This window comes from Poecile atricapillus, chromosome 1 (assembly GCF_030490865.1).
Source record: "Poecile atricapillus isolate bPoeAtr1 chromosome 1, bPoeAtr1.hap1, whole genome shotgun sequence".
In the NCBI taxonomy this organism is placed as follows: domain Eukaryota; kingdom Metazoa; phylum Chordata; class Aves; order Passeriformes; family Paridae; genus Poecile; species Poecile atricapillus.
Genome location: NC_081249.1, coordinates 105327754 through 105349972, shown reverse-complemented (window position 1 = coordinate 105349972; position 22219 = coordinate 105327754). Strand labels below are relative to the sequence as shown.

The window sequence follows — 22219 nt, the reverse complement described above, 5'->3', positions numbered from 1 at the left end:
GTAACCACTGAAATTAGCTAGAATGTTATAAAAAGCAACAGGAAACCTGTTGAGTGTTGGAACCCTAGGCACAGAGAATTTTAAGCTTTCTGTGCTGACAAGCACTGACCCACAGGAGAACGCTGTATTTAACCTAAGGCCATAGAAAAGGCTTCCAAAATTCAGTAATAGAACTGAGACTGTAAATGTATAGTTTAAATAAAAGTGTTCTAACACATAGTATAAAATTTAGAGTTTAAGGTTTTGAGATATAGTAATATATATGTAGCAAAACAGAAGTTTTAAAGTGTAAGATTGTCTCGCTTTTTCATCTTCTTCTTCATAGGTTTAGGTAATATTGTGTGATTGAGTAGAAAACTCCACAGTGTGGAACACAAATGTTTGGTTATTAAGTTAAAAGTAAAAATAAATTAGGTAGCATTTTATAATTGGGTAGTTTACACTTAAAAAGCCTTGTAAAGAGAGAGATCTAAAGCTTCATTTTTGGTTTGTTAGCTTAGTGTGCTGAAGAATATACACTCTGTGAAAATGTAACATAGATAAGAAATAATAAACATCTCTAAATCCAAACAAGAATACCGTCTCTCACTCATTAATCTCAACCCTAAAGAAAAAAACCTCAAAACATTTTACAGTTGAGGGCCCTGTAAATGAAGATATGACAAGATGAAAGAGAAGCAGCTGGGGACAGTTTCATATCTGAGGAAACAAATCCTGGTTTTGCGTCTTAGCCACAGCTTGTCACCTGAACACGCGTATCATGGTCTTGATTGGTTTTGTTTACTGCCTTTCAGCTGCCCTTTATCTCATCCCTGGGCAAAGACTGGGCCTCAGCTTGGCTGAGCAGGACTCTAACACCCATAGAAAATAGATTTAGACTTGGTGAGGATCTGGATTCCCACCTTGTCACTGAAATAGGAACAAGAGCTATAGCTTTTAAAAGGATCACTTATTATTGACAGTGAAGCAGCCAGAGTGGACGGAGCAGCTGAAAATTGGTGTCTCAGAAAAGCAAATTGGGGATTTCCAGGCATTCTTTTTAGTGCTATATTTGTGCCAAATGAGGATTCAAAATGCAATTGAGAAAGCTCTTCTAAGGCATGTTCAGGTGTCTCTCAACAGAACGATATTAGCTGAAGAAAGGAAAAACTGCAGAAAAGAGTCAAATTGTTTAAGAAAATTGGGCAGGCAGAAAGTCCATTAAAGCCTACAGCATTCTGGTGTGCACCAGAAACTGCTGGCTGGAATGGAGCAGAAGTCTTCCCACAGCAATTCTCTGGGCAGTTCAAACACAGCTTCCAGCGTTGGAGCACATTTTGCTGGAGAAGAATACTCTGCCCTGTTTGTTCATTACCACTTGTCTGTACCCTTTCTCCCCACTCCACCAGTCCAGGGAGCACTGATTAGTCACTGGTATCACAGATACCCAACCCCTGCATCAATCTCCAGGCAATATGCAGCACGTTTTTGAGAAGCAAAATGATCTGGAGCAGCAGGGGAGGTGCAGAGGGCAAGGTAAGAGCAAGCACAGCAAGGAAGAAAGGCTGTCATGGGGCAACCAGAACCTATTATGTACAGTGTGCCAGGAAAAGTTAGAGCAAGGAAATGTACAAAACCAGGGTTGACAATTAGAGTGTTTCTTCAACAAAAAAATGAGTGTCAAACTAGCCATGTCTCCTAGGGGTCAAAGGGAGGTGCTGAGAAACGGCTTGTCTGACTAGGAAGCAAGCCAGACCAGGAAGAAAGGAAAAAGTCACAAGGTCATTGAAATGGCAGAAAACCATGGCCAGTAACAGCAGGGCAAACATAATCATGATTAAACCATAACACTTTCCTGAGAGGAATTGGAGAGAATGAACACAAGAATTGGCATAAAGTCTTTTTGCAGTAAGGTTGAACAAACTTATTGCTCATTCCACCACAATGTAATGCATTAATATCAGATAGAAACCAATATTTTGAAGCTTTCTAATCTCCTTTTAACCTGAAAACAGGAGAGAAAATATGTCTTCCTCTGCAGTTCCTTTAGGTTTTTTTCTTTCTCCTCATCAAAATCCCAATTTTTAGTCTTGGGAAATGTACCTCATATTTCCTTCTCACTGAATGCCAAACATAGGTTGCACCAGATAAATATTCTTATGGTATCAATGACTAAATCCTTTTTTCTGTAAAACTTAACCATGATGCTAAGGTGTATGAAGAAGAGAAGCCCACTTCCAGTAACTCTGCTGATTTGTCTCCAACAGAGGATGTTGTCTCCTCTCCCTTTCCTGTAAAGGAGGCCTGTGTGATTCTACAAAGGCATCTTCCATATTTCACAGATATTGGGAGAGTGGATGGGTCAGCCAGTGATGCAGCATGTTAAAGTATTGAGGGAGAGGAGAGAAGGACTCATCTGCTCTTTTTCTCTTTGTCTCAGACTGTCCAGGATAGTCTGGGAACCTTTTTGTGAAGAGGACCTCAGCTGTGACCTCACTGTGCTTTTCAGGTCTGTTCAAGCCTAGCAAGCTCCTGTAGTTTACAGCCTTCTGAATGTAGATTTTTCCTGCCTTATGAGGTTGAAAAAGTCTTATGAAGTCTTATGCAACAGCACAGACTGAGAAAAAGCAACAGAAGGCTGAAAGAGTTTGTATAAAAGTCATATGGACATGGTACTTCTAAGCATAATCCTTTGTTAGGGTAGTGAGTATCTTAGCACACAAATGACAGAAGGGCAGCTTTTAGTAAACACACACACACAAAAAAAGAAAAAATCTAGTCTGAGACAGACAGCTTAACTGTTTTCTGTAGGGCTAAGCCTGAGGAATAAAAAGAATTATAAAAACCCAATAACCTTTTCCATTGGGGTCAAGTGGTTGTTAAAGTGGTGTCTGGACAATTTTTTCTTCCATCTCCTGCCTGCTTTTCAGCTGATTCATAACATCACAAACATCAGCCTGGATCTCCCCAATACACTTCATGATAATAGAAAAATATGCAGCATAGTAGTTACTTTATCCAATCATGCAAGAATAGTTTTCTTATTTTTCCTTCAAGTACTCTGTATTTTTTTAAAATATATGCTTCCACTTTCTAAGGAAGAGCTATTTATAAATTACATCTCTCTGGGAAGAATACCACTAACAATAATTTCACATGGCAAGCTTGACACACCAAGAAAAAAACAATGCTTTATGTTGCCCTAAGCAAAATTTTGACTAACCACTAATTATATTTTAAAAAGCTGAATGATAAAATATATATTTTTTTATATTTTTATATTTATATATGAAATATAATATATATATATATATATATAAATACCTGTAGTTATCTCTGCACAAAGAGTCTAATGGTAGCACCATGGCAGGATGGGTGAAATGTGAATGGTCTGCAATATCCTTGTGCCAGAGGCTGTCCAGTTAATGGAGGTGGTTACTGAGGGCTTAACTGGGGGAGGCTGAAGGAAGAGTAGCTGGAGGAGCCTGTTGGAGCTGAAGATGAATATAGTTTTTGGAGTCTGTTCTCACAGTCCTTGCCTAGATGACTTCTGTCACCCCTTCTACTGGTTTAGGTGACAAAAACTGGCAATATGAAGCACCACAAGGGAGGCTGTGTAAAGTGCTGAAGTGGAAGAAAAGAAGAGGGAGTCAAGGGAAGAAAGGTGTCAAGGGAAGAAATTGGAGGAAGGGAATTAGGATTACTCATATTTTGTCTCTCTAAACAGCAATCTGTGATGGAGAGATCCATGTCTTTCCTTGTGATTACAGGAGAGAGCACTACTTAATTTACTATCTGCCATTCAAGCTTTAATAAAGGCCAGGCCTGATCAGCTTTGTGTGCATTGCTGAGATACATCTGGATAATATTTGTCTGATCTAGATATTTGTCTGTCCCCCAACCCAGATCAGCAGCAGTTTGCTGATGGAATAGCAGTCTTGGATCTTTGTTTTGCATCTACCAGTTTAGTCTCGACTCAGGACGTACTAACAAGCATTTTGATAGTCTCCAGCTATGTCCTCTACAACTTGCTGCAGCAGAGACAAGAGAGGAGTTACCAAGTCAAGAAAATGAAACCATACCTTCTTTCTCACAGAACAGGGAAGAGTGGTGCTATGGAATATATTGGTTTTACTTTCATAAGTAAATCAACATCAGAAAGAACATCTGCACCACCCCCTCTGTCTGATCCTCTCATAGCAAAACCACCAGTGTCCGCTTTTTGATCCTTAAACAGCAAAACTGAAAGTTCAGCCTTTGTAATCTTCAATTGAGCCAGTTGATAGAATGCAGATGCAAAGAATGTCTTGCCATTGGCTGTAATCTAAATCTAAAGACACTAAGCCCTCAGAGATACATTAAAGTCAGACAGCCCGTCAGGAAGGCAGATGGCAAAATAAACAATTCAGGAAAAACAAGCACTAAACCTCTTGCTGGCACTTAATAGTAACATGGGTAGGACAAATCTCACCAGGGTAGGGAATGCTAACAGTGTTTTTGTGACAAAATGAAATAAAATTATTTGAATTGACACTTATGTTCTCATAAATCTGACTGGCACCTCTATTACTGTTTTTACCTGGGACTTCAACCTTCGCTTGGGATGCTAAAGCTGCTTGCATAAAGGAGCCAGGCATATGATGGAGCCCAGCATCCCTGGCACAATTCACTTTCTGCAGAAACTCCTGTTTCCTGGCATGCAGGGGGACTCCCCTGACAAACCACAGCCTCTGTTCATGGCTCCCAGCCCATTTCTGCCAACTCTTTGTCCTGCAGGTCTGTCTGCAGATGCTCTCCCTGGGATTGTGCAGGACTGAGGCTATCCTGGGTTTCACTGCTGCATCTCCCTCTGCATTTTTAGGGGTAGCTTCCTTTCCTTCTTTTTCAAATTATCCATCAGTCAAAGTTTTAGATTCTGTTTTCGATGTCAAATCCCAGGAAAATCTACAGCTAGATAAATCCCACATTTCAGGTCCTGCCTGGTATGTCAGCTACTGTGTCATTGAAAGGAAGCTGAATTACCTCCTCCATGAATTCAGAAATATGGCTGCTGTATAGACCCACATCTATTACCTTTCTAATGCTATATGGGCACATGTCACAGATGATGCTGTTCTCAGCAGGACACTCTCTGATCTAAGGCTGTGGTTGCTCAGACCTGCATTTGAACACTCAGCTGGCTTAGAAAAAAACAAAAACCTGTGGTTTAGGTGCACTTTCCTCGGAGCTGGCCTTATTTCACAGTGAGAGACAGCTCTGTCCCTGGAGCACTGTAGAGGGAACAGGCATAAAGGGAAAAGTGGCTATTTTTCAGTGCTTCCCTGATGTATTTCACTCTACCAGTCACCCTCCATGTGCTCACCACTATGTGGAGTTCCAGAAGACCTGCTGTGACCAGTGAGGAGAGGGAGAAAACCCTTGTTGCAGTGTCTGTATTTTATATACCTCACCAAAAAGCGTATCTCTTGGTTTTGTTCTTCAAGTTTTGAATATCCCTTTTAGAAATGCCAGCAATTAAAATACAAAAACCTCCTCCAAAGATCTATCCAGGAAGATAACTTCAGACTAAGATTAAATTCTGCTTCTTTGTTTCTGTCCCTAGAATCTTCTTGCTACCACATGGATAATTGTAAAAATAGGCTCTACCAGCTAAGCTGAGCAAGAAGACAAAAAGACAGATACCTCTGCAACCTCTGACATTTGCCTAAATTACTCTAATGTCCTTTACTGGTATTGCAGTGACTCTAGGAGCCTGCTCCAAATCCATTGGCTTCATTGTCCCTTACTGACTCAGTCCACACTTCCAGAATGCTTTCTAAGCATAGAAGGATGAGTACAGTACAGATGAAAAACCAAAAAAAAAACCCCATGAGTGTGCTGATGAGAAACAGAATAGCCTAGAGCCTTCCAACTCTAAGCTGCTGATGTCTGCACGGTTAAAAATGAACTACCTAGGGCTATACGAACCCCTGGTGTTAGCCTGAGCAATGCATTCACATCCATTTACCTGAAATCTAAATTTGGTTTATTGCATTTCATAACCACATGGAAGATGACAGCATGTCTTTAATGCTGAATCAGAGCAAAAAGTTTCCAATTTTTATGCATATCAGCACAAAAGAAACCACTTCCACTTACCCAGGAGTGCTGTAGATCCATATCAGTTAGGGAATATGTAAGATGTGGCTGGTGAGAAGAGCAAGTACAGTTTTCCCATTCTTCTATTTTTGAAATTAAAAAGTCACAAGGACAGAGCTGGTTGTCAGGAAACAGCTTCCAGTCACTCCACAAGTGAAATTCTGTTTCAGAATGAATTGAAATAGTTCCTAAGTTATTAAGTCTGGAAGTGTATGAGCGGCCCAGAGACGCAGAAATAAAATCCATCCTGGTCTCAGTCTCTTCTTTTCTCCTTGTATTATCTTTCCAGGACTTCTTTTCCTGAGGTTTTGTCAGCTTCATGCAAGAAGTTAGCGCTTCTTCATCCTCTTCAGAGAGATAAGCATCTTCTAAGGTATCTTTAAAAATGTAAATTCTTGTTATAGGATGTTGCAATTCATAGAGAAAGTATGACAATTTTTTTTTTTAAATTTAATAACTGTCTTTCACTCTATACAATGAAAACGTTAAGGACTCAATTTTTAAAAAAATTAACAACAAAAATACGTCCGCAAAAAACTCACAAAAACACACACAAAAAACAAAACAAAACAAAAACCAAAAGAACAACACCCCCCCCCCCAAAAAAAAACCCAAATAATTATGATAATTAGGGAGATGGAAAGGATTTTGTACTAGGTCAGGCATCTGTGCCAAGAGTGAGATTTATTCTCCATTTGGTATATTTGTCTTGTTTCCTCAAAGGTGGAAAACTTTATTAGTTCTGCCCATGAAAATTTGCTAATTGAATGTCATATTGCTGATAGTTTCAGAGAGCATGAATTGAGATAGTTCAGGAAGTTTTCTGAACTATTGCTCTCCCACCCCTTTTATGTATGTTGTAGTTACAAAGTAGTTGCTAAAATCCCTATTTCCTCACGTGTTTCAGCCCAAGAAGTGAATTGGCTAAAGCAGTAGTTCAACAGATAGTTTAAACTTGTTTTGCTAATACTGGGTTATAAATAATCATATAAACAAGTGTGTTGTACAACTGGTGCACACATTGTTAAAATAACATTGGCAAAACAAGTTCAGAGGAAGAGCTGCTGCACAGTCAGATCAAAGATCTATAGGATACTCCAGAAAATCAGCTGAGGCCAGAATCAGTTCAGAATTCCTGTTCCTTACAGCCCTGGGCACTCAGGTATGATGAGAGACTGACTTGCTTACCATACCTCAGACCTTCCTGCAGATGCTACTGACCCATGGATTAGCACTGGAAATTATCTTCCCATTTGTGAATTTTGCCTTTCTGACCAGAAATGTGATACAAAACTAGGAAACCCAAAGTGTCCCCAGCACAGAGGCCCTGCTGTTATACAATTCTATTTATCTAGAATCCCCACTTGCGAGATGCACTGTTACAAAACTCCAGCTAGTGTGACAGGAAACAGGTTTTCACACTATGAGGAAGTCAGCGCTGGAGTGCTATCACAGTAACATCTCAGTCGGGGGTTGAAAATCGTGGGTGGTGAATGACAGACCAGGACTGGATTGTTTACAGTTATGTTCAATCCAGTGCAATTTGCCAAATGTTGGAAGGAATGCTGATGTGATGCTGAACTTACTGAGGGGAACCAGAACGTGCTTGACGTCTTCCAAGCTCTGTGTACTTGCTTTCTTGGTTCGGACCAATTTCTGCAATCTTTTTAATGTTCCTCTGGACTCAGATTTGTTGTCTGGTTCTGCACTCTGCCAAAAAAACAAAAACAAAACAAAACAAGAAAAACACTAAAATAATTCAAACCCTAAAAATAAAAACTAAGGGTAACATGATGTTTATCTTGAGAATGACAAAGTGTTGGATTCAAAGAATTGATCATTGACACAATGCTTTAAAAGATAGGCTTTTCCTTGCTTGGGACGAATAGGTTAAAAAAGGAGAAAAGGCAACTCATGAAAAACATCAAGCTTAGACCAGTGTTCATATTGCTGTTTACATATTATTTTTCTTGAATACCTAAGCATTACAGAATACAAGCAGGACCTAGTGAAATAAACATATACCCACACCCCAAAAAAATCTGAAACTGCTTTATTCTTTCAGGCACTTTTATGATAAAAGACTATTTTTTATGTTTATTATTATTATTATTACTATTATTATTATTACTACTACTACTACTATTTATTATGTGTCTAGATGCACCTTTCAGGGCTACCTTCATGGGTGATATAAATCACAGTAATGCTGATGGAGCCTATATTGACTTCTTTCCTTAAGGATGGAACCCTAGGAATCCTCCTTCTTTAATCACAATAATGCAAAAGTTCCCAGTGGATAGCACTTGGGTTTAGATCCCTCCTTCTCAGCAGCATGCTACATTTCATGAAATCTGCAGTGTTCTGGAAACTGGAATCTGTTCCACAGGAACAGAGCAGGAAGCCAGAGGGTTGACACCTTTTCATGTCTCCAGTGTCTCTTGTAGGCCATGGCTTCATTAGTGTCTCAGTTTTGCTGTGAATGTCGCAGCTATCCCTGAAAGCTGCACTTCAGTCTCAAAGTTCCATAAACTGAACTCCTTACAGATGAAGTTAAGACAAAAGACACTTTCCAGAGGTTCAGCTGACGACCTCCAGCTACTGGTTGGAGTCCAACAGGGAGGATGTGAGCATTGGTAAGACCTGGACACACTGTGGGCATCAGCTTATCAGCACCAACTGCTCTGCTGTGCTTTCTCTGTCCTTCACCTGAGTGTAGATTTCTGTCCTCTTACAAATTCAAGATGGCAGGAATGCATTTTTGTCTTAGGTAACGAGAGAAATTGAGGTGCAATTTTTCAGTCTCATTGTGAGATGTCTTTGCAAAATAAATCACAGTGGTTTAAAATGCTTATATTGCTCTCATATTAGATCTCTTGTAGCAATAATAATTTGTCCACTTATAAGTAACAACACAAAAGCAACATGATGACTTTGATTTATGATCTGGGATTTCCATCTTGGAAACATCAAGATAAATGGAAGATAATCTATTCAGATAATTTCATTAATGGCAAACTCTAATCCTCTTTTCCTTAAAAGCATGCATTTCATAGAGTCTATTGTTAGGGAAAAGTCATAAGTGCTTAAATAATAAATGTAGTAACTCTCTTTCATGGAGAAAAAAAAGCTCATGAAGTATCAGCTGGTGGTGAGACAGCTTTTAAATTTACAGTATTTTATTTTGGCTTACCTAAGCATTCAAATATGGGATTTTATCTGCCTATCCAAACATTCTTTGATCTAGAAACCAATCAGGTGAACTGTGCTTTGCTCCAATCTATGAGCAAAGCTATCTATAAGGAAATAATTCCCACATGAATGAGAACCAAGAATATTATTGATTTCCTTACTTAATGGGTTTTAGTGGTGAAAAATCATGTCACATCACAAATCAAAATGAATTGTGTAAAAAAATAAATCACAGGCTGCCCTTTAGTTGCAAATAATTTGCATGAAGCATGCAGGAATACTTAAACACAAAAAATATACATTTTAAAAATGCACTTCTAAAATGCATTACAGGAGAAAGACCTAAATTATGTCTGATAAACTGTTTCCACTTTATACAAAGATATTTTAAATACCTTAGAAATCTTTGCACAGTGAGATGTTATGAGGATTAACCTGGTGACAGAAATACAGCAATTTGGAAGCTAAGTGTAAAACACTGCTGGTCAGATTCCTGCAATCTCACTCCTGTTGAGCACTCTCTTTCCTAGGTGTAACTGCATTAATTTCAATAAAACTACTTGCACAGCATGTCACTTCTCAGCATAAAGAATTTAGTCATGGCACAGTCTAATCTCTGATTTTTCTTCAACTGCTTTGCCTTTCCCAAGGAAGTGCAATGATTTAATCATGACTACCAATGCACTTAAATTCAGAGTACAGTGTAAGAGTGAGAAGACAAAAATTTATGTGTTTACTGTGTCCACAGTGCTAATTGTTATGGTACCATAAAAATGTTTGGAAAGTTTCAGTAATAACATGGCTGCACATAATTAATATTAAAATTGTATGTGATTATATACAACTTCTTTCTCTGATTAAATGAGTTCTGTAAAATGCATCAAATTTGGGTAAATTTTCTGTTTAAAAATGTCAATAAAGCCATGGTCAGTGCATAGAGAAGCACTGTCTGGACTTCTCTCATGTGCTCTGCCCATATACATCTGACCTTTAAATATCCCCATGATGTTGGCCTGGTACTCCAACTAGTTTAAAATGAGTGCAGAGTCAGACTAAGCAGCCTGAGATAATAGGCAGATTCTGCCCTGGGAATCACAGCAATAACACAATATTCTATAAATGATAAAGAAATATAATGATTAATAGCAGGGCAATAATAAGGTATTCTATAGAAGACAGAGAGATATGATGATTAATAACATGGATATGGATAAAATCTTTAGGCTTTTGGAGAAGGATCATACAGCACAGGAAAAACCAGCCTGTGAGCCTATTCTTCTCAGCTGCTGGTGAAAAAAAATAAACAATTTTCATGCCTACTCACCATTTCACTGTTGCCAGGCACACCTGGATTGTGAACTCGTGGTGGGATCCATTGCTCATAGTTTATCACCTAGATAGTAAGAAAAGTAAAATAAAAAAAAATACAACTTACAGAAGATGAATAAGCATAATTAGCATTGTATAATTAAATATAGATAAGAACTCAGCAGCTTTTCAGCCTGGTACTGTGTGGATATGAAAGTAAGACTGACATATACCAGCCGCCACCCATTGAAATTATTTTGATATTGAGCTGTCTTGATTTCCTTACTTATCTGGGACTCAGTAACATCTTGGGGACATCACAGTGAAAGTGGTACCATGGCAGAGCTGTGCATTAGAGTATGGGATCCTTGGATCTCATCCTAGATCATGGCTTTCCCTGCTCAATGAACAGGAAAGACAGAAGATTTCCTTCAGCAGCACCCCCTTAGGAGCATCACTGATGCAGTTCTAAAATGAGTCTTGCTTAGTTCATTTTTCCTGGGATGTTGAGCAGCAGGGGTGTGAGTTTGAAGCAGATTAACAAAGGGGAGAAAATGGGACAATCCTCAGAACTACGATAAGACTATTCACACTTTCATCACCTGCCCAAAAGCCATTTGTTGGTCACGGTGTCCTCAGGAGAGGACCACCAGGGGAATACACCTTCCTTGGGGCACTGCTGCAGTCCCTAGGGGGCAAGCCTGGCAGTGCCTACAGCTCAGCAGGAAAGTGATGAACACTGGCCTTTTTCCTTCATGAATATGAATGGCATGTTGAAGGCTGAATGCAACCTAAGGATTTACGTGAGAAATGAGGCATGAAACATTTTTGAAAATGTATTAGCGCAAAGACTGCGTTACTTGATATTTTATGTCCTTCCCAATATGCTACAAAGGCTTTGAGCCATCAAGGGAGCCCTGCTAGACTTGAGTAAATAAGAACAAAGGTATGAAAAATAAATGCAGAATGTAAAGGCACTTTTTATGGTAAGAGACAATTATTGCAGTGGTGCTTATGCTATATCCCTCAACCTGTACTTCTGTTTCAAGCCCCATTTTCAAGCACTTACAGAATGAATGGAATGAATGAATGTCAATTTAGGAAATGGAGAAGGATTAAAGCTTTTGTGAAGCACTCAGGGAAACTTATTTGCTTTCTCTTTTTTTTTTTTTTTTTTTTTTCTTCAACAGTAGGGAAAAAAAAATCTAAGGTGTTCATCTGTTCAATTTATTCCTGCCTGTAAATTTGCCTTTTCCATGGCTCACAAAATCACAGACTCCCACAGACCCTGACAGACTCCCACAGCTGAGGTAGGAATGCACTTTGGGGACTGTCTAGTTTAGCTCCCTGCTCAGACCTGGTCACCAGAGCAAGTTGCACAGGTCTATCTCCTGACAGGAACATCTCCAAAGACAAACTTCTCATATCCTTGCTAGGAAGGTTTATCAGTGTCTGACCACCTTCTATACAAGAAGAGTGCTTGCTTTATCTTATGTGAAATTTCCTGTATCTCAGTTTGTGTACATTGCTCCATCACATTCTTGGGAGTAGAGGTCTGTAATTCCCAGGACTTTCTGGGACAGCTCAGTTGTGTGAGCTGTCCCACACAGCTTTGTGATCCTGAGGCTGCAGTTGTGCAATTGCATGCAGACTCCTAATTCCTCTTGTGTGTTCCCCATGCTCTGTGCATCAGCAGACAGGAACTTCATAAGGACACTTATTTGTGCTGATTTTGCAGAAAAAGATCTTCCCCCATAATGCTGTTCTCTCAGCATTTCTTTGTTTTTGTGCATAATGTAGTGCAGCAAATGAATATTGCATTTGCAATATTAGATATATACCCACACACACATATATATAAGATATATAGATATAGATATATACAGATATAATCAGACCATTTTGTAAGCTTAAAAGAGAATTATATCAACATTACCTTGATGATAATGAAGACAAGAGGTAACAATCACTAAAATTTAAAATAATGCCATTAAACCTGAATTGTTTAAAAAGCAAATGCAATAGGTCTTAAACTGATACCAAAGTTTGGAGGGACTCAAGTCCCTGTAGTTCATCATTCATGCACCTGAAAAAAGCATTTTCAAATGCTTTGAGAAGTCAAAAAAAGGACTTTGCTTCAAAAATGGGGCAAATGGTTCATGGGGAAAGGTTTCAAGTGAATTTATGGGAACTTATACTTAAAGCAAACTTAGGTCTTATTCCCTTTTTCCCTCCATAGTCTGTCATGTCTGAGGAATGACCTCCAGACTCTTTACCAGGAGCCAGTCCAAAAACTGTCATGGCAGGACAGGGGCAGAGCACAGATCCCTCACACTAAGGGAAGAACTATTGTAGGAAATCAAAGAACAATCTTTGTTCACAATACTTAGAAAATGAGAGAAAGAACTCAGAGAAAGAGAATGAGAGATGCAAAAGGAAAAGAGTTATTTTCTCCTTTCCTTCCTCCTCAGATACTCTTTTGTCAGCTGGGAGAGGACATAATCATGGGAATGAACTAACAGTGCAGGGACAGATAAAACCCTGAGGGAAAGCAGGAGAAACCTGGGACACACTGACTTTCCAGGCACCAGTTTCCCATACAGTTGTCTGTCCCCCAGTATGCAGATCATTTGACTCTTTTCTTTTAACCCAGATCTTGACTTTGACCTACATTGAAGCTGAGCACTGCCTAAACATTGGGTCTTCATCTGTCTTATCTCAGATGCCTTGAGGGTGATGAATATACATTTTTTTCTTGGTTTTAACCTAAACATCTAAAAGGACTCCTGACATTGTATAGAAACAACAGAGGAAGCTCAGATCAGAGATTTTTCTAAAATTTAATGCTCACCTTGAATTCAGAACTTTTCTGCACAGAAAAATTTAATAGATTTTTCAGCTTCTAAATAATTTCATTGTATTAATTCCTCATTTAGAACACACACATATATACAGGTGTGTTAAACATATATACAGGTGTGTTACACATTTTTAGTCCCAAACTGAGTAAACTTTTATGTCCTGTGAAATCAGCAGAGCTAAGCTGGTTTGCTACAGGTAGAACTCAAATAAAACATTATGAGAGCAAACATTGGACTGGAAGTGAAATAAAACCCAAACACCAGTCATTCCAACTCCAAAGCTACAAGTCCTTCTCCTCACCTCTGCTGTTCACCAGCTGATGGGTTGTCACCTACTTTTAAGTTGTTGCTATGATTATGCAAACCCAGGGGTCAGAATTCATTAATTCCTCGTGCCAGTGGGATGACTAATACAGATTTAGGAAGAAGAGATATGGTATATGTTTATAGAAATTCAGAAAGCATTAGGATACATATGCCAATATGGATTATGCAAGACAGATGTAAACACATTGTATAGAACTTGCCAGACACAGTTCTAGCACATCAATTTAGCAGAAATGTATTCGCTCAGGGAAGGAAAATGTTTTCTAGGCAATGAAATCCATATGGCCTGCAACAGAAAAATCATGAACAACTTTGGAAGTCACCAGAGTCTTCTTTCAATATCAGCTGCTAAAATACAGAAGCATACTGAGTATGAAGTTTAGGCTAGACAAATTCTGAATAGAAACAAGAAATTAAATTTTATTTTAATGAAAATTTAGATTCTGAAAAAGAAAGAGTAGTTGTTTCACCTGACATGTTGTTTCTTCTATCTTCTTTCCTTGGAGCAAATGTATTCCATCAGCAATAATATTATCTTCTGTGAATTATGACCAAAAGAGAGAAAACATGCTTTAAAATGTCCTGCTTTGTTTTTATGAGGAATATCATTTGAATTGCACTCAATGCTTTGAGCTGACATTTTGAGTCTCTGAAGTTAATCTTATTTAAGCATCCATTTTATCTTAAACTGCTTTGAAGTGAGACTGCAGAAAAAAAACTGGCAAACTGACTAACAGAAAGAAAACTCATTCGTGCTTATTTCTTCTTCTGTACTCAGTCCTCAGTTTACTAATCCAGAACCCCACTGTCACTTTCCTCTTGCCCTGCTACTTTACGGCAGCAAAGTTTAGAATATTCATATAAAAAAATGAAGGGCAAAAAATATTTTTTTCAACTGAGATCTGTTTATCTTAGATTAGATTAGAAATTACTTTCAAAGTATGAATGTCCTCCCATCTCTTGAAATAAATGAATCTTTGGATGGGAAGAGTATTAACCTTCACTACAACAATGAGCAATAATAGGTCAAACAAGTCTAAAAACTATTTTAAGCAAGCTTACTTTGAAAAATTCACTTTTACTCCCAGTCTTAAGGCAAAGCACTGTACAGCTGTAGGACAGCCCTAGTGATCAGATTCCTTCAGAACAGATATCAGGATCACTCAGATGTTTTAAAGGGAAAAAAAAAAATGAAGAAAAATATCTGTTAATCACATCACATTTTCTAAAGTCACTAGAAAACAGCAGGAATGTGTTGTTTTTGGGTTTTTTTTTCTCATTAATCTTAATTTGGCATCTTTATTGCTTCTGTGGAAAACCTTACAGCATCAGTAGTTCTCCTGTTTGCAAAAGGACATCTTGCTTAAAATATAGATCCACAAAAACTAACCATAGGCAGGCGAGACTGATTGCATTGTGCTCCCTACAATCAACAGAAAAAGAAGGAGTAATTCAAGGAATAATTCTAAGTGAGTTAGATTCGTTAGCTATCACATGGAAGAAGTGTCTGAATGTGATCATTAAAATTTATATTCAAAGAGGCACATAGGATCCTGGTCTAGATTTTGTCTTAAGCACTTACAAATCTCCCTGAAGCCACCGAGGCCCTGGTGTCTGACAATCTGGTTGTTTATTTCATTATATAGCTGGCTGGATTTCCAGGAGCACCATAACTCATGAAAAGCAGCGCTCATGCAACACCAGATTCACACAACTGGGTTCTTTCTGGTCCTCAGGATAACTTGTTTTCATCTCCTGCAGGCATCTCTGTACACTACACCCCTGCACTCTGTGAGCTTACTCGGGAAATTAAATCTTGAAGTGTTCAGCTCTTTGCCCCAAAGTCCTCCTACAGCCTAATCCAAAATATTATTATTGAGTAGCTGTTTGCAGCTGAATCACAAACAATTGTGGGGCAATAAAAATGCCCTTAATTTGAAAGACTACATACACTGACACTGCTATTGATGTAATATTGCCCAAACCCAAATTAAAACAGCAAGTTATTAAAGCAAAACTTAGTGGTGTACCCCAACCAAAATGTCTTTGTTAGCCATAAAAACCTGCACCCATGGTGCTCTTACATCTTGCTTAGATCAGCTCTCCAGCCCACTGAATTATGGAATAAGGTATTTGTGTAAAAAAACAAACAAACAACAACAACATTGACAATAACAACACATGCAAAAGATAGTTCAAATAGAGCTGTTCTTGTCTTCCTAGTCTGGCAAGAGGTACCAGTCACCCTCCTGTGGAATGAATTAGGAGCAGTGGAGAATTACATCCACTGGCTCTGAGAGGTGTCAGTTCTTTCCTGTTTGTCTCCATAATCTCTCATGGAAGCCCAAGGACTGTGATTTCCACAGTCAACTTTTCAGCAATGATGGTTTTAGGCTGGCAGATCTCGTGCTGATGATTTGGGTGTGGCCTTGTGAGCAAAGACAGGTGTTTCCACTGCTGTGTCTGTGGGACATCCATGTGTTCGCTGCAATTTCATCCCAGAAAACTTGGGTTTGTAGATGGAATAATACATGTGCTGTCATCAAGGGCTACATCCAAAGGCTACCAGTGTCTGTGGATGTCTCTACAATTATTTCAGTGATATTTGAGACAGGTCTGTGGACGCAACTCAGAAGCAAGCAGAGAAAACTATGGTGACCGCCTTACATGGCTTTTATAATCTAACAGAAATTCATTTAATGCAATAGACTTGCAGACCTTGAAGGATTATCTCTGCTGAGAGAAAAGTTTGATCAATAGTGACGAATTATCTTGATCAATAGTGATACACTGTAAATCTCCTTGCAAAAGTTTCCACCACTGTGTGAAGGGGACTTCCCTTGAAATAATTTTACTGCAGTAGGGGAAGGGGAGATTTTTATTTAGCTGCCAGCTTTGCTTCCTGTTCCCTCTGGGCCCCTGCCCTTCAATTACAACACTTGTCAGCTTTTAAAATGTGCACTGCTTCTTTTGCATGCCTTGGATATTTAAAAGGGTAAAAAATGCCTGGAGTAGAAAAGACTTTGGAAGAAGGTCAAAAAGTTCTGTTCTCTCATTCAGCCTCTCCCCACTTCCAATCCAGCAACCTCTGGAGTATCATTGGGAGAATCATTCCAAAATGGTTTTGGTTAAAAGTAAGACTTGTCAGGAGAGAAATGTCTAATATTTCTGTCATCTATCATTAGAACCTGTTCCTTGCAAGCCAACGACACTTACTGAAGGTCCCTTTTCTCCTCACTAGTTCAGTACAAGAATTCCTCTACATCTTCCTGCCATCTTTTATTTCTGGTTCTGGTTCAAGAAACCAAATTTGCCCACAGATGTGCAAATGCAATATGTATTGCAATTTCCGATCTATTTCCAAACATTTAAGAGTTTAACTTCAAGTGGTGAACTGAACAAAATTCAGAAGGAAAGTTGGCACCCTGTCCTTTGCTGTCTTTGACACATCCAGGTAATAGTGGAATCTCCTATCAGTGGATGATCTCTGGACCATTTGTGCAGGAGATATTCCCACTTTTTTTTGTTTAAATTGAGGACAAGACATATTTCTACTTTAATCTCACATATCTTGATTTCTGCTTTTGCTGAGTCTTGTCTGATTTGGTCTGATTAAGCAACAGTAAGAGATCTACCTTAAATTTGAGAAGTACAAATATAAATGCCATTCCTGGAAGCAACATCAAGCAGATTATCAAATCATTTTGGTTCTTAACCTCCAGCTTGTGTGTAAATAGGTGAGGTGACTGCTCACTTGTTAATACTGAATGCTATTTTGATGAATTTATATTGGTGCACTTTTAAGCAGTGTCATTAGCAACTTCCCATGCATTAGTTGTAAGGTTGTTTTAACAGTTAGTCAGAACAGGTTTAGAAAAAGAATTAGACAAAGTACTTGCATCTAAAATTTGCCAACTCTCTTTTGCACCTGTCATAAAAAGTTTCTTCTGAGAAACATTGCACCCTTTCCCTGCTGGATATCTGGAGCTGTGTAAAATATCCAGGAATCATGGATTACTACAGCTGGCAAGCCCTATACAACACAACTATGGCAATTTACTGCAGGGAAAGTCTGCTTTGGCCCAGAGTGAATTAGTCATAGAGCGTGTTTGTAGCTTCCCAGTTTTAAGATAAGCTTTGTTTTAACTACTTTTACCCCCAGTGAGGACTAAATAAATCTCTAAAAAAACCTTGAAAAATTATTTAGCTGGATTACTGGTAAAAAATGAAAAATTTTCCTAGGTGCCCTTTTAAATACTTTGTTGGAAATGCAAAATCAGCTGAAAAATGTTTAGCAATTACCTTCAAGCTGGCAGTGCCCTCTGATGTAGGAATCATTCTCTGGCTTCTTGGAACCCTGCCGAAGTGTGCCATTCACATTTTTCCTGTCTAAAGTAAAAGCACAGAGAGCAGTCACCTGAATTCATAGCAAACCTGTGAAATAACAGGAAATTCTATAAAAATAGCATCAGAATGCAAATCAAAAAAGCTTGCAGAGCACTGGAGCATCTGCTCAGACATGGAAATGAACTGATGATTTTGTAGTATAGGAAGATGGATGGATGGATGGATGGATGGATGGATGGATGGATGGATGGATGGATGATATTTATTATGGTCAGACTTCAAGTTTTATCATTTTCGTCTGTGGTCTAACACCTCATTTAACACTATTAACACATGATCAGAATGATTGTTATCTTATCCCTGGATTTAAGACCTAGGATCCCATAGAGCATCTGTACCTTTGTTTTGCTTCCAGGTATATAATCATTATTATTATTATTATTATTATTTTTATTTAAGTCTACCAACTTTTTTTTTTTCTTGTAGTTTTACCCAGCTAGAGTGTTTGCAAGGAACAACATCAAAGATGCCATCCCTCCTGGATTCCAAGGGGGGTCCAGTGATGGGCTCAGCCTGGATGGAGATGGAAGGAGATGGCCATTCTCCTGCTCCCTCAGTGAACTTCAGAGTGCTCCTGCTTCACAGCATGTAGATAACTATTCTGGGTTTGTGCTTTCTGGGTTTGCTTGGTTTTGTTTGGTTGAGTTTTATTTAATGCTGGGTTTCTCTCAGAAAATTTTCTTTGCGAAAGCTCTTGTAGATCTTGTCAGGTGCTGGGAATTCATTACAGCCTGTTTGCTGTAGACCAAATGACACTGTCCTGCATGAAAGTGTTCCCAGTGAGGAGCTGCAGAGTGAAGCCTTAACACAGGGGAGCTTTCATCTATTTGAGACACATTGTGAATCAGAGCCACATCATCACAGCCACACACAATACCCTTTATACTCAGCAAGGACCAGATACAACAACTAAACCAAAACTCCAAAGAATAAATGAAAGCATGATAACAGGAAGCTCTCACTGAACAAAAAAAAAAAAAAAAAAAAAAAAAAAAAAAAAAAAATTTCCAGGAAATTTTACTTTTAAGAATCTGATGATTATTTCCTATAGAGTAGTTACAAGATAGAACACATTGAAACACAAGTGCAGATAACAATACAGAGTGTCAGGATGGGTTTAATAAAACCCCTGAATTTCCTTCTTGGTGATCTTGTTTGTGAAAATTCTCACAAAGAAGTTTAAAACGGGAAAGGGCAGGGACCTGAATTTTCTTAGATCAGAGACATTTTAGGGTTTTATTGAAATGATTAAAGGAAACACTGGACATGCTGAGTATTTCTAATGCTGTCCCATAACAGGTTCTTCATCCTAATGTGGTTTCTATATTTAACTAGTTTGTTTTCAATATCTACCTACAAATGTGTGTGTGGAAAGCAAGGAAGAGGGGAAAATATATTGAAAGCATAATTCTGTTTTTTCCTTTCCTTTGCATTTGCCTCAATAGCTGTAAAACAAATCAGACCCTTAATTAAAGTTGGCTCTCTGAGATTAGCAAGTAAATAGTAAATGATTTAAGCAGCTACTAACCAAATGCTTCATTTTCAGACATGGACTTCTGGATGGATCTAAAAGAATTAAAAGAATTTACCATTAGCTGAAAGGCAGAATGAAAAAATTAAAGCGTGTTTAATCAAATATGGGTATTTTCAAACTAATTCTTCAAAGCAGGGCACAGGGATTTAGCTGTGTTATTCCCACTGGCTTTAATCAGAGTTGGCTCATTCACCCAATCATCTATTCCCAAATGCCACACAAAGCATCTGGGGTTCCATTCTGCAGGAAAATGTGACTCAAGTTTCTTTCTGAAATGAAGAATTCATGTTGGAGTCTGGGGGACACATCAGGAAGCAAAGAAGAGATACTTTCCTCCAGACATGATCTGAAGTGTCCCACAGCTTTTAGGATTATGGCTGTAAGTTTGGTGACATGACAGACTGAACCAGAGAGATCCATACAAACATACCATCCCCAGGACCCTGAGTGACATTTTACTGCCCCAGTAAACCTTGAGCTTTTTGCACATTTACATCAAGGATTAGTCCTAATTCATGCTTCCATCTGTGGTCAGTAGTTCATAGAGGACAACTTGAAGAATAGATGAACTTAACAGAGGGGGAAAAAAAAATATCTTTGAATAAAGATTAATTTGTTTCACTTTATCCATTAAAAATCCAACGGAGAGTAGTTTATGAGCACTGGTTATAGTCGGTGAGAGGAAAGACCATTTAATCTGTGACAGGGACCAGCAGAAGGGAAGGAGCACAAATTCTGGGATCCTTCTCCCATCCTCAGTCATGTAGGGGCTGAAGGGTTTCCTGAGCAAGAGGATGCAGCTAAACTGCTGTGGATCTTTCAAGGAACTGGTCTGTACCCACTTAGCTCCATTTAAAATTATTGGATTTTGTGATTCCAGAATCCCACAGTTTAATTCTTATTGTCTAAACAAGGAATATTTATGTTATTTCTGCTACTCCATTTAATTTGGTGATTCCTTCTTGCCCCATTGTACGGAACAGAGAATGATTAATTTGTTGTTCACTTCATCCATATCTACATGAAAGGTCAATGGGAAAATTTCTGCATTTTCACTGAGACTGCCATGCCAGGATAGTGATGGCTGGACATGATGAAATCATTTTCATTACAAAATCTTTTCATGTTGATTCAAACTATTTTCTTCCAACTCACTCTTTTTTTTTTTTAATTGATCAGTCAAATTATCTCAACAATGCTTCTAAATTCTGATATATTTTTTTTAGAACAGGATTAGTTTCAAAGAGGATGGTTTTATTTGCACTGTAAAATTTGACATTTTAGCTATAGACTGCTGGTTTTTTCCTGGGGCAGACCAAGTTCTGATCTAAACAGGACACTTTTAGGCATCCAGGTGATTTCATCATATTTGTAGAGTTTGGTAAGGCTACATAGTAGCTTGACTTCCTTTAAAGTGTAAAAGAATGATGAGAAATCCATGAGTAATAGAGTTATGTCTGTATTTTAATTAATGAAATTTTGGGAGGAATTTCACAGAGTCCTGGCTGGTGACATATAGTTAAGATCTCATAGATGAGTGCACATGTCTCTGTGTTTGAAGCTGATAAGTTGCTAGTGTTTTTATCAGATGACAAGAAATAGATTAAAACTCTTATTTAAGACAAAAGAGCTCTTAATTTTCTTAGAAATCTTTACCCATTTTGAGATTTTTTAGCACCAGACACAGATAACATTGATGTTCTGAATTTAGTGGGGCCCCACCTATAAATAAAATTAACAAAAACTAACAAAAACTCCAGGAATTTTCATGTCTGTCACAGCAGACAGATAAGATCTGTCTGTAACATTCCATTAGGCAAGGTTTCAGATTTCATTTGAAGGGGTCCACTTCAGCAATGCAATAGCCTTCAACATGAAGCAAAAAAAGAATTTTCAAAATAAATTCTGGCGCGTGCTAATAAATATTGATCTTTAGCCCAAACCATAGCACTGTGTCCATGAATGGATTCAAAACATGCTGCTATCACAAAAGTTATTCATGAAACTATGTCTGACCTTCTTTATCTGAATCATTTTGCAAACGAATTTTTCACTTGGATTAAAAACACAAACAGTAAAAAACCTCTTCAGGAGATTATCAGGTCAATGGTGCAAACACGCTATAAAATAGGTTACCACTTCAATCTCTCAGAAAAGCAGACATATGATTAAACCAAGCTCAGATTAACTGCATTTGATTTTAGCTGTCCTGGTTCTGATATTTTGGAAGAAAGCTGTGTGGATACAAAAAACTCATGGCAAAAGAGCCTTAGTAATGCACTACAAGCTTGTTATGTGCTCTCCAACTGCAACATTAATACATGTACTCTATGAGAATGAAAGCAACATTGGCAAACATTAATAAAACAACAAGGATGAAAGGTACAGAGAAATACAGTGACACTGTGTAGACCTTGAACTGGTCTCAACTTACTTTCTTTTTTTGGTCAGTGTGTTCTCAAAGTCAGGAAAC

General features: G+C 38.3%; 1 protein-coding gene across 1 annotated transcript in view; it reads right to left on the bottom strand.

The window, feature by feature from the left end:
• SAMSN1 (SAM domain, SH3 domain and nuclear localization signals 1) overlaps positions 1 to 19772 on the bottom strand; it is a 64924-nt gene extending 45152 nt beyond the window's left edge. Inside the window, exons 1-6 of the mRNA XM_058829660.1 lie at positions 19741 to 19772; positions 18108 to 18194; positions 14276 to 14343; positions 10634 to 10702; positions 7704 to 7827; positions 6118 to 6464 (exon numbers count right to left, since the gene is read on the bottom strand). Coding sequence (XP_058685643.1) covers positions 6118 to 6464; positions 7704 to 7827; positions 10634 to 10702; positions 14276 to 14343; positions 18108 to 18194; positions 19741 to 19762 — 717 coding nt within the window. The 5' untranslated portion in view covers positions 19763 to 19772. The remainder of the gene's footprint in view (positions 1 to 6117; positions 6465 to 7703; positions 7828 to 10633; positions 10703 to 14275; positions 14344 to 18107; positions 18195 to 19740) is intronic.
• Between the last annotated feature and the right edge of the window lie 2447 nt (positions 19773 to 22219).